We start from the raw sequence: 12968 nt of genomic DNA on the forward strand, positions 1-12968 counted from the left end.
GGGCACAAGGTGTATTGGTCATTTCCAAGTTTTAGAATAAAAAGTAATAAATTATACCTTCGTCTCAAATATCGTGTTGGACAATTAAAATTCCTAATGAGATGGATCGTGGTCCTGCAATATATGGACAGTCTTGCTGCTTGTGTAGGCAGACCGAGCATGATAGGTGTCAATGTCCAAATTGTAGTCAAACTTAAGTGGGATAGTTAAGTGGGATAGGCTTTATATTATGTTTTAATTGAATGTATTTATTAGTAATTACTCCCTCCACTCCAATATAAATGAATTTCTGACATTTTTTTTTATTGTTTAAAATGAAAGATTTTTTCAAAGTTCAAAGATGTATTAATTATTTTTTTTCTAAAATTACCCTCTCTTTAATTGGTCTTCCAAAAATCTCAAATCTCTTGTTTTAAGATAAGTTTGGGAAAAAGCATGTATTATGTTGGGTAAGATTTGAATTAAATGTTATGTATGTATTTTTCACTTGCTCAAGTCTTTTCACTGATATACCACTAGTTTATTTACACTTCTCCAATAACATATTGGCACAAAAAAAATTATAACAGTTTAACCATGATGCTCATTATAGTAGAGTAATCCTCGATGTGGTGATGCTCATTTCTTTTTGCTCATACCGTGCTGCCAAAGGTATATCCCCCTGTAAAGTAAAGGTAATCTTCAATTATTCAACTAAAAAAGAGCAGTTATCTCAAAAAATAACGGAAACACGTTAAATTATTAAAATACCAGTTGGTTACTTTTTGTTCTTGAAGATGATAACTTAATTAATCAGTTGGTTCTTTAGATTTGAATTATTCAAGCTTAATGTCCAGCATAAATGGTTATTAGCAAAACTTGATTGGCTTCAACTTCCAAGAAGATTTATAGAGAATCAATTGAACAACAACCATGATGATCGTCACCACTAAGTCCAGTTGTTCTTTATCAATGAAAAACTGATTTAATATGTTCTCTCTGTCTCAACTTCAATTATAACATGCTTATTCACGACAAGCAAAACAGATTTCAATGTCAATCATAACCAACTGATTTCAAGCTAAAACAAGTACAAAACCAACTGATTTTCAGCTCAAACAAGCACACAGCCAACTGATTTCAATCATAGAATGCTCACTGCATAAATTTTAGAGTCTCAGATTCACGACAATGAGCAACTACATGTTTAAATTCTCAATTCAGTCTTCAACAGATATCAAACAAGAATTGTTGAACCAAAAGAAATATGCACCACTTATCTTATTCTTACATCAAATAAATGAACCTTATTCTTACATCAAATGAATCAATGCGTTATGTGCACATAACAAGCAAATATATTGTAGTGGAATCCTAGGTATGAGACTTACTTTAAGAAACCTGTCTCCATGCCGTGTATGTACATAGCTAAAAAGACATTATCTTTCACTTGGGATTCGTTCGAAGCGACGCAAGTTTGGAAGCAATATCATCATAATCAGGTAGCTTTGGATGTACATGACTAGCTTTCTTCATACTATCCTCTCTGGAAATTTTGTCCCCAATCGAGGCTGGTGCCTTAGGGGCATTGCTGCTGCCCGATGCTGCTGACATTTGGGCAGAGCTCGCTGGTTGTTCCATCCTTGTTGATTTCCGCCTTCCTTCATCTGATGTGATCTTGGGCTGTGCAATATGCCTTGAAACTGCGGGTCCAGCACTGGGCTGCTCTGAACTCATCCTTTTATCTGATGGGGATTCATGTGACTCACTGCTGTAAAAGTTCCTGGTCTGTCTCTGTGGTTCTTGTGTATCAGCAGCAAAAGAATTCATGACAGGTTTCGGAGGTTCTTGAGTTTTAGCACCGAAAGAGCGCCTGGTGGGTTTTCTGTCTACACCAGAGCCAGAATTAACAGCTGCCTCAGAGCTGATTTTAAACTTAGGGGAAGAGTTTGTATCTAAGCGGGAGGAAGAAGCTTTAGTTCTACGAGAGAATCCGCTACCCAATTGACTTCTACCAGCAAGAGATTGTTTCTTAGGACCAGCATCGGAATCACTGCTATCAGAATCAAAATATGTAGGTGAACCTCGTAAGCCCGCATAATTTGTATTAAATTCGCTGCCTGTTTTTTGTGCATAAGTTCTTCGACTGTAACTTGAAGCCTCTTGTGAAAATTCCTCATCAGAACTGTCAGTATCTGAAGTAGAATGAGTGTCATCCAAAACAACAGAACTCTTAAGGGGAGCAACAGCTTGTGGCCTCACCACAGGACTTTCCTTAGCTCTCTCGACTGAAGTTGAAGTATTATTTAACTGGCTCCTTAAGTAAGGTGGAGGGATATGACCTTTATGCTTAAGGCCACCAGTTAACTTCCCAAATGTGAACTCCTTTTCGAACCCAGAAGCTGAAGAAGCTAAACTACTATCATCTGTCTGTGTCCCGGGCAAAGCTGGTGCACTGGAGGTGTCCTTTCCATCTTGGGGTTTTGTATGCTCAGCCTCATCTTCTGAACTGAAAGTAATTGAGTCACTTTTATCAGTTTTACCATGTCTTTGCACATCATTGGACACCGTTTTGTCAGATAAGGAGTGTGACCATTTCTTCCCATCACTTCCTGAAACATTTTCCGTATAGGAGGATCTTGGTGAGTCATGATACCCTGCATGTTCATAGGAAACATTCTGAATATCTTTTGACTTCCCAATCGGGGGTCGGACCATCTCGACGTCACTTTCGGAATTCGTACCATCAGAATCGTCAAAGGTTGGCACAACATTTTTAGGTCGTGAATTGTCACCAGAGGCAGCCAAGCTTTCATATAATCGAGGTGAGTGCCTTTCCACGAAGACTTCTGATGACAAAGGAGACTTCTCCGGTGATTTGTCAGAGTCAAAGCTCCACGAATTTTTAATGGCAGAGTTGTAAGTAGGTGATTTCCTTTCTGGTGAAGGAAAATACAGTTTGGCCTGCTGGTCATCATATATAGGATCTGAGTCGAACTTAATATGTACGTCATCTTCTGAGCCAGAATCATCAAAAGCAACAGAGGCAGAATCATGAGAACTCTTATTAACAGTTTCACTAGGAACGTGACCTTGGTAATCATATCCATAAATTTGGTGGCTAGAATGATGAATATTTTCACCAAAACCTGAAGTGCTTAAATAAGAACCTGAAGAATTGTTTTTGGGATCTTTTGTAGTAGCTTCTTCTCCAAAATAATTGAAGTCCTCAATTGACTCATTCTTAAAGCTATTTGTGGATTCAGATTCAGTTCTCCCCGATGATTTCCTCATTATCATTTTCTCTCTACTGTCCTCTTTTGATAACCTTTTCTGCATATTCTTATCACCTTCTCCAGGGCTAGCAAATGGATTATCATTATTAATTGAACCTGTGGCACCTACGGAGACTTGTGAACCAGGCCTATTCGAAGTACCATGACTACCATTATGATGTCTTGTTGCTCTAGCTAGATTATCATGTTGCAAACCATCCGTCCTTTCATGCTGAAACCTTGAAGTTCTATCAGGTGAAGGGCTGATAACTGAATCTTTAGGAAAATGTTCATGGATGCTTGAAGTACCATGGTTTCCTGATCCTGCACCTCCTAAAGTACCATGATTATCATCGTGAAATTGTCTTGTCTCTCTAGCCAGATTTTCATGTGGCAAAATATCAATCCTTTCATTCTGAAGTCTTGGATTTCTATCAGGTAAAGAGCTGGTTGCTGAATCTTTGGGAAAATGTTCATGGATACTTGTGTCATACATTCCTGGTCCTCCGCCTCCTGAAGACTGTACTTCAGACCTCTGAGATTCTGAGGAATATTGCCTTGTAACCCTTGAAAGTTCTGCAGCAGCTCTGGCAGCTAGGCTTGCACGTTCTGCAGACTCAGCAGCTGCTTGAGCAGCAGAGGTAGCATCCTTAAATTCCATATTCCAATTCTGCCTGCCAGCTGAAAAATTACCATCTCCAGGAAATGATTGCCCAGCTTCCGACTTTTCATCCCTAGACCCTAAGAGTCATGAACAACCATCATTAACATTATTTTTGCAGAGGGAGAACTAAACTGTACAGGTTGTATTCTAGTACAATATGAACGATACTAACCTGAAGGACTAACTCCATGATGACAGTTAGAAGATGGTGTTACGCCACTACCACCACCATGTGCAGAGCCAAAGCTTTGGGTTCCCAGTGAGGATCTTGCATTCTGCTCTGGGAAATTTGAAGATGCATTACGCCTTTTACCATGATCATGTGGAGTTCCCACATCTGAAGCTTCGAAATGAGGAGGGTCTCCGGCCTTCTCTAAACTACCAGATCCATTCTGGACAATTTAACCAGTGAAGTCAGTAAAGGCATAATAACTTACTCAAATCTTAGTCATCAGTAGAAAAAGTTAGAAGTAACATAATCATACCAGCAAGTCATTTGGAGGCACTGACTCCGCCTCTTCTACTGATGTAGGATCCCATTTAACACCATGTTCCTCAGCAATTGCCCCCAAGATTTTCATTTTGGCCTGCCCATCAGGTGCCTTGGCAGACAACTTCTCAACCAACTGAGGTACAACAGCATAAGACAATAATTAAGAGCATTATGTTGTTGAATTTGAGAAATATAAATAGTTCATTATCTTCATATTAAAAGTCAAATGGTCAACTGTTGAAGGGGGATACTGCAAACTTACCATGCGGCTAACTCCACAATTGGGACGGAGCTCAACTGCTGCACTTATAAATTCTTTTCCATATTTTGCGGTAAGATGCTTCCGCACATCTGCAAGTTCTGGTATGTCTCCACACCTTGGTGACGCAAAAACTACACTTGTAATTGCTTCCTTCAAGTCAATGGGGCAAGTTCTGTGCATCATAGATAATAACATATCAAAACCCTTCAAAGGTGGCAGACTCAATCGTTTAGCCATGAGTTAATCCTGGGAAAACAGTAACAAGGGCAGCCCGGTGCACGAAGCTCCGCTATGTGCGGAGCCCGGGTAAAGGCAGGACCACAAGGGTCTATTGTACGCAGCCTTACCCTGCATTTCTGCAAGAGGCTGTTTCCAAGGCTTGAACCCGTGACCTCCTTGTCACATGGCAGCAACTTTACCTGGGAAACAGTATGTGTTTCTTTACTCGCCACTACTGAAGCTAATATTTCAAGTAAAATAGCAGAAACTAACCTCAATTTGGATTAGTAAAAAGATGGAAATCGGGTCACAAATCAAGTTGTTAAGTACATCAAAACAGTGATGAAAAGGAGATACTCCTCAACAGGTAACAGAACGAGTAAATGTGGCGGGGGGAAAGGAATCCCCTTCACAAATGTTCTTGCACAGACTGATAATGGACTTTACAAACTTTGGTTAGTAAAAGAGCATAACACTTTACTGTAACTTACAACAGCTAACAGCCTTGTTTGAGACAAAGGGGTTCAGCTCAAAATCTCACACCAAAGATATGTTTTCAGATACTAAATAATCAAGATTTGCACAGTATACATCTTCAGGTCATGATCCTACAGCTGGCATCACCATCATCACTACAACCCGCATAGATCCAAAACAACCAGCAAAGCCATCAAAGTAAAACACAAGGAACATGCCTATAGAATATATCAAACTCCTATATATCTTAGCAGTAGCTACCGATGAAATAGAGTTCAGAGTGGATGTCTTCTCTCTGTTGGGGTTTGGATCAAAACTGGCAGGGAGAGGAGAAAAAAGTTGAGACGGAGAGCAGTACCCGAGGATATAGAGAGCTAACAGACTACTACAGAGAACTAACAATGGATTAGATAAGGAAAGTTAAGTCATGGGACTACCTAACAAAATAAATGAGCCTGAGCAACACTGTTTTCTCTTTTTCTTGGGGTTGGTTAATCAGGGGAAGGACTTATAGGCAAACAACAAGCAAATTACATCCAACTGCAACTGTAATGCGAGATTTCATCTAAGCTCAGTGCTGTGTCAGGCAGATATCTCACGCAGATGGAGACTAACATAATGCAAAAGAGACAAAACCAACTTACTTTTGTGACTCAATAATAGGCAAGCGTGCCACGATCAGTTCACAGTAAATCTCGATAAGATCATATGCTGCCATCATCTTCTCCTCCCGAACTACATGCTCCACCTAAAATTAAAGTGTAAGATAGATGAAATATTTTTCTCCAAATCCAAATCTGAGGTAACACGAACATTTAACTTAATAACCACAACTGTAAAACATAACAGGATTGCAATTAGATTCAACAATCTAACTTAAGCAAGCAGAAGTAAAGGTTTTAAGATGTGAAGATATAGCTTGAATTTTATCAGACGAGCATGCATATCCCATTTCTGATATGCCACTAATTATCAAACATTATGATAGCTAAAGCAGAATCCTACCAATCCTAAGGCCAGATATTCACAAAGTGCACCAACTGAACGGTATCTAATTATCCAACGTGCGAATTCTAATTTTCTGGAGATTTGTATACTTCAGTCCGCAAATTAAATGCTAGATATGGTCTTGACATTTGAAGAATCCTCATAGAATCATATCCAAAGGGATCAAGATCACATCACGAAATTCTTATACAAAGTCCTTTTTTTTTTTTTTTTTTTGATGACTGAGAAATTCGACTGGAGCCAACCCTTTGGGCCAACTGCAGCTTTCGAAACTCGGGGATGATTTTCCCACCCCTCTACCCTTCTCCACTTATAAAAAGACTTACCAAAAAAGCAAAGTCAATCAAGGGAGAATTTAATACGCATTTTATGGTGCACCTGAACCCATGCTCTTTCCGAAAAACTAGCTATTTTATGTACATATTTTCTAGAATTGATCCAATATTACCCGGTGGCACTCCATGTTACATAAAGGCTTAATGGTGCACTTGATTAAAAGTTGAGTTATTATCAATTCCACTTAAAGCCGTGTTTTAGAAATCCTAGATCCGCCTCTGAAGTCAATCACCAGAACATCATAGAAAGGAAGAATAAAAACATATAAGTAGCCAAAAAAACTCATATTTAACATTATTGGGAGAGAAGAATTACACAGCATATCAAGTATAACTTACGCGAATTCTTGCTGTCCGGTCCTGACCAGAATCGAGCAACTGAGCCAGTTCTCTTTTCATCTGCTTCACTTGCGCTTCCTTCTTGTTCTTCAACAATTTCAACCTTGAAGACGCTAACTTTAACGACATCTTACTGCATCAATTTCAAAACAAACAAAAAATACAATATGAATTCTCCAATACAATGTAGTATCTTCATTTTATTAGAGAACTGGGGTTAAAAGTACAAACGTAGATTTAATTATTATTTTTTTATCAAATCCGGGGAATTTCTTCGATAGATGACTTTGTAAGTTTCAGTATGAGTAGTAATGATATTGTATTGATCGGGAATTATTGAATTAGAGATTCCTTGCTCAAATATGTTCATATCGCCTAGGACACAAATTCGAATATCAATGAATACGTGGAACCAATCAACAAAGCTATGGAGTTGACCGAAAATTACCATTTGGTGGAATTGAAGCTCTTGGTAAGCATCTCTTTTGAACTTCTTAAGAAACTCGATTTCTTCATTGTTTTTTTTATCTCTGTTTTGCCAGTCTGGGATTGAATGAATAGATGGAAATTAGGGTATTTGGGAAATGGAATTTTGATGGAAAAGCTTAATTTTATTAAAGAATATAAGAAGGAAATAGAAGGGGGGTAGTTTCAAGGAAGGATCTCATTCAGTTAAAGAAGGGAAGACTAGCTGACTTTTATTAAATCGAGGATTGGGGTTGAGGAAGTAGCTATGAAATTGACACCTGCAAAATTACAATTTTTTACAACGATATGCCAAAAAAGACGTTTCTCTTCAAATCATTGTTTTACCTTGTGATTAATAATTTACGACTTTGTCTAAATTAATTACTAGGTCAATTCGGTAATATGCAAGTTCATATCTACTAGTCTCCTGATTAATGGTCACTTACGTATTCTTCCCCTATCACAAAAAGGATAAAGTTTTTTAAATAACCAAAGCTAAGCTCCAAATCTTAGTTCCCTTTAATTTAAAAAAAGACAAAATTATACTACTCCATCCGGTCCATTTAGTTATTGTGCTTATCTAAAATAACTCTTTCAGAATAGTTATCTCAAATTATCTATTGTTATTTTCTTTTGCACTCTTTTTCAGAAACATTAAATATGAGCAATTTTTAATAATTTTACCCGTTATTGGTATTTGGACAATCATAATATCACATCATAATTGAGGTGTTTGTAGTCTTCGAGAACAATTACTACTAAAAATAAAATGAGAAAACATAATTAACTTTGTCTTGAACTTCTACAATGATAAATTATTTGAGAAAACTATTTTTAGAAATTACGACAAATAATTTGAGACGGATGGAGTATCATTTTAGAAAGTTAAGATACTCCTTATATTCACTTTTACTTGTCCACTACTTAAAAATAATGCCCGCTTTTACTTGTCTAGTTTGAAAAATCAAGACATAACACTACCCCTATTATTAATTATAATCATTTCTCAGTGCATTCCCAAAACATTGAATTTATTATATTCAAAGGGTGATATAGTAAACTTATTATTTTATTAATTACTTCTTAAGGGGTGTTTCAAGTCAACTATGGACAAGTAAAAATGGACGATGGGAGTATAAAGTTAACTAATCATTTTAATTATTAGTTTTTACCTTTATACTTACTCGATCAATAAATGTGGAGAGAGATTAATGCGGTGAAGAAGAGAATCGTATTAAATTGATATGACGAACAGATAAGGATAATTCAATTAAATTACTCTTCTATTTAATGTTTTTTATGAGGTGTACAAACTGAAAACATGACAAGTAAAATGAATGGAGGAAGTATTGTCTAAAGCTTCAAAAATATGATTCAACATACTTATTCAGCAAACAAATTAATGAAGGGGAATGTAACTGTCAGAACTCCGCGAGAAGTTGTGATCTTGAAGTTTTTAAAGAAACTAGTGAATTTAACCGCGTGAAGTCTTTTACTTATTTTATGAAATAGACTCCTTAATACTCAAATCTTAAATATATAAAAAGATGATTTTTATAAAAATTTAAAATATCTTTAAATTTTCTCTGATTAAAAGGTCTAAACATAGAAGTTTATCCGACTCTTAAGAACTGGTTTTAAGAATGAGTTATTGTTGTTCTCCCATCGTGGCTACCTAATCTGAGAGTAAAAAATTTATGTCAAAGATACATTACAAGACTAAGCGCCCGTTTGGCCATAAGAATTATTCACTTTTTTCCTGAAATCTTTTTCACTTTTTTCTGGAATCAGCGTTTGGCCATGAAAATTTCAAATACAACTTGAAGTTGTATTCCGGAATTTGAAAAACAAGAAAAACTTGTTTTTCAAGTTTTTCGCTTTTTTCATAACCAAAACAACTACATTTCAACAAAAAATACAATTTCAGAAACTATGGCCAAACACAACTCCAACTCCAAAATTCCAAAAAAAGTGAAAAAGTTTTTGATTTCTATGGCCAAACGCCTACTAAAAGTCTCAAAACTAAACAAAAAGGTCACATCAAAATATAACCTTAGGGAAAAGAAAAAGTTACAGCGACAAACCATAGCGAAAGCCTAACGAATATGTGTCAATACCATTTTTTTTTATAAAGCAACTATAATGCAAAAATCTCTTGAAATTCTACAGCAACTACATGTTCAAGGTCTAATTGTGCAAAATCACTTGAAATTCTGCAATTACGTAATAAGAGTCTTTTATGTTTTTGTAGCTCATGGGTAAATAAAATTAGTAACTGAAAGAATACGTCACTCGTGGGCTATTCAATGGTGAGATTTGAAAGAAGAGAATAATGCAAAAAAGGTAAAAGTTTGAGAAAATAGATAAATGGACATGGCCTAAGAGAGGTTCGCACCTCTTTAATACCTAGCTTCATATGTAAATTTATTTGCAGCTGTCGTATACCTTATTAAATTTATGATTTATCTTTTTCAACATTTGAATATTAGAAGTGACGAAAATTATGATTTTCAAAAATTAAAGTTTATCTTCTTTTATTGTTCTTTCAAAAGGCTATCTAAACATAACATAACATAATTTTAACCGATGCATACTCTGTAAAACTTAAAATTTCAAGAATTAAACCTAAAATCAAACTAAACCAAAATATGAATTCGTATGATATTTATTCTGCCAAGCGTTGAGCCGTAGCCAGATTGCTAGAAACAGAAACAACCATTGGATTCATGAGATTAACTAATTATATCCACCGCCAGTGAAATTGTTTTTTACACAATCAAGCCACTTTAACATCTCATTGACATAAATTAGTCTTTTCAAGACATCAGAAAATTAAGCATATAGTAGTAATCATGTTAAAAAAAGAAATGACTACGATAACAACTTATTCGGCTACTGCCGACCACCTAATGTCTCTGTCGAACCTTTCACATATTAAATAAAATCTTCATTACTCAAAAACTCCATTGTGCTGGTCTGTAGTGAAGTTATTAGACACCTCATTTTGTGGGGAAAAAAAACTCTAATTAACGCTGTTCTTTCCTCCTCCTCCTCCATTAAACTCTCTATTTAAAGTCTACAATTTGTCATCAATATTAGATGAACCTGCAGAAGATCAAGAGTGGAAACATGCATGATGAATCAGTAGAAGATCAAAAGTCAGGGCAATAACATAATGCCTAATTGAGAGTATGTATATACTTTGTATAAAGAGGCTAAGAAGATCGAGTAACTGCAATCAGGTCCTTTGAAAACTATATAAAGAAAGAATAAGTAAAATTTTCTCATTTCTGAAGTAAGTTATTTATCTTATTATGTTATTATTAATCAAAGATTTCTTATATAGCTAGAACGACCCTCACAAATTGTCAAAGATCTCTAACTTGAAAAAAGTTTTACTGCCTCTGAAAGATTAAATTTCCGGTGTTTATATTAACCGCTTAACTTTCGTATATTTTGGGACAACTATCTAAACCAAAATATACTATATATTACATCTTAACATAGATATTCAAGACATTGAAAATAATAAATAATATAAACCAACTGAAGAAAGATGACACTAAAGCAACTTTGTTTGCAACAAAACCACGACAAATTGAAGGGAACAGTTTGTATAAGCTAAATTAACAATGTAATTATTCAACTGGTGAAAATTTACACTGTAAAATCAAAATGCTCCGGGATTATGTACCTCAAAATGTCTAAAATAAAAGAAGCAAATTTGCATGACACAATTTGCTGGCCTACAAATCATCAGCAGCTGCCAGCTGCTATACTACTTTATTATATACTCCGTAGATAGAAGGCAGTCTTTACCGCAACCAAATTGCTGTAAAATATTAGTATATAGGATAATTGAAGCCATGAGAAGTATAGGGAAGCTAAAGAGGTTTTATTTTAGTGGGGATACCAATAAGTGATGTTTTTTGGTAACTGTAAAATCTGAGGAGGTTTTTGCACGTTGCTTGCATCTTTAAAATTAAATTTAATTGAATTGAATGAGCAGAATGAGGGGAAGTGATGGCAAATAATAACACTATTAAAGGGTTAGTGAGTCTTTATTATAAGTAGAGGAATGAAACCTTTAATATTTTATTTTATTTTATTTAATAAAATAGAAAAATGAAGAGAAAAAGTCAAAAAATTGAGAAAAAAGATAAATAGCAATGGAGGCCATAGAGAGGTGCCACATAGGATTATCTATTCCTAGCTTTATATTATATATAGATTCTCTATCATTTATTTTCTTAAATCATTCCAATCATATAAAATATAGAGGATAGATAGAGATGTTGCTTCTGCTGTAGTTATATTTATCTACCACTAAATTTTTATATCTATACACGTTAAAGAAAGACACATCATGCTTCTTCGAAGTAAAATTAGTCCCACCAAAGCTTCCCGCGTGTCTAACAACGATCACGAGAAAAGGGATCTAATAATGTTCGGTATTGATACTGATAAAACTAAACAAATTACGCTAAATATTTTTATAGCTTGACTCAATTGTAGATGCATCTTTTGTATTTTTAAGGAAAATATTTATACCTCTATGTAGGGTGTTCATGGTTTGGTTAAAAACTGATCCAAACCGAAAATCAAATTAAACCGATATTTATTTGGGTTTGGTTTGGTTTGATTTTAAGTTTTTAAAAACCGATAATATTTAGTTTGGTTTTGATTCAGAAACAAACCGAAGAAAAAGCCGAACCGAACCGACAAATTCTATACGCATTTTTTATAACTATACATATACAATATATTAATTTTTATAAATAATTTTAAGTACTTTGAATACTTTTTCATCAAAATTTTATTTATCTCTAATTGGCTAATGAACTCTACTCCTTAAGCCAATTTCTCAAACTCATTTATTCAAAGAAACAACTATAAGATTTACCTAAAAGAAAAATTATATTTCGTATAAACTTTATTCACTTGATTAAAGCTTATAGATCTTAAGACATTTCCTTGATAATCCAAAAAAATTGTAGTTACCTCAATAAAAGGGTAATAACGGATTATAAGTTGGAAAAGGACGAAAAATTGTTGCCTAATTTTAAGGGGGAAATGAAATAGAGTAATACCATCAGATTTCTTAAAAACCGAAAACTAAAACCAAACCGAACCAATCCGACAACAACCAAACCGATGGGTATGTATTATATTTGGTTTGGTTTGGTTTTAATAATTAAAAACCGACTAAATTGGTTTGGTTTTGGTTTTAACCAAAGAACCGATCCAAACCGAACCTTGAACACCCCTTCCTCTAAGTAATAAAAAATCATACATATATCCATTTAAGTATTTGAAAATCACACAGTTGAACCCCTAATACAGCACAATGAAAAATTTGCACAAAAGATTGTCCGTCTAACTAAGAAAATTAAATTAATTTGATGCGGAACAACAATAAGCCAGATAAAAGAAGAATTGAGAAATTCCT

At 35.0% G+C, this 12968-nt stretch overlaps 1 protein-coding gene across 2 annotated transcripts; it reads right to left on the minus strand.

Annotated features, from left to right (window-relative positions):
- Nucleotides 1-474: 474 nt before the first annotated feature.
- LOC132037787 (uncharacterized) lies at nt 475-7835 on the minus strand. Of its 2 annotated transcripts, XR_009409994.1 has the most exons (8): nt 7500-7835; nt 7052-7184; nt 6014-6117; nt 4674-4845; nt 4404-4544; nt 4091-4310; nt 1371-3995; nt 475-661 (listed from the first exon to the last, which is right to left on the minus strand). XR_009409994.1 is itself a non-coding variant. In XM_059428405.1 (7 exons), the coding sequence occupies exons 1-7, from the start codon at nt 7565-7567 to the stop codon at nt 1426-1428; spliced, it is 3408 nt and encodes a 1135-aa protein (XP_059284388.1). In that variant the 5' UTR covers nt 7568-7835; the 3' UTR covers nt 1162-1425. The 2 variants fall into 2 exon arrangements, 1 of the variants encoding a protein (XP_059284388.1); XM_059428405.1 differs by lacking the exon at nt 475-661 and having other exon boundaries at nt 1162-3995.
- Nucleotides 7836-12968: the final 5133 nt, after the last annotated feature.

Source organism: Lycium ferocissimum, chromosome 11 (genome assembly GCF_029784015.1).
Source record: "Lycium ferocissimum isolate CSIRO_LF1 chromosome 11, AGI_CSIRO_Lferr_CH_V1, whole genome shotgun sequence".
Lineage (NCBI taxonomy): Eukaryota > Viridiplantae > Streptophyta > Magnoliopsida > Solanales > Solanaceae > Lycium > Lycium ferocissimum.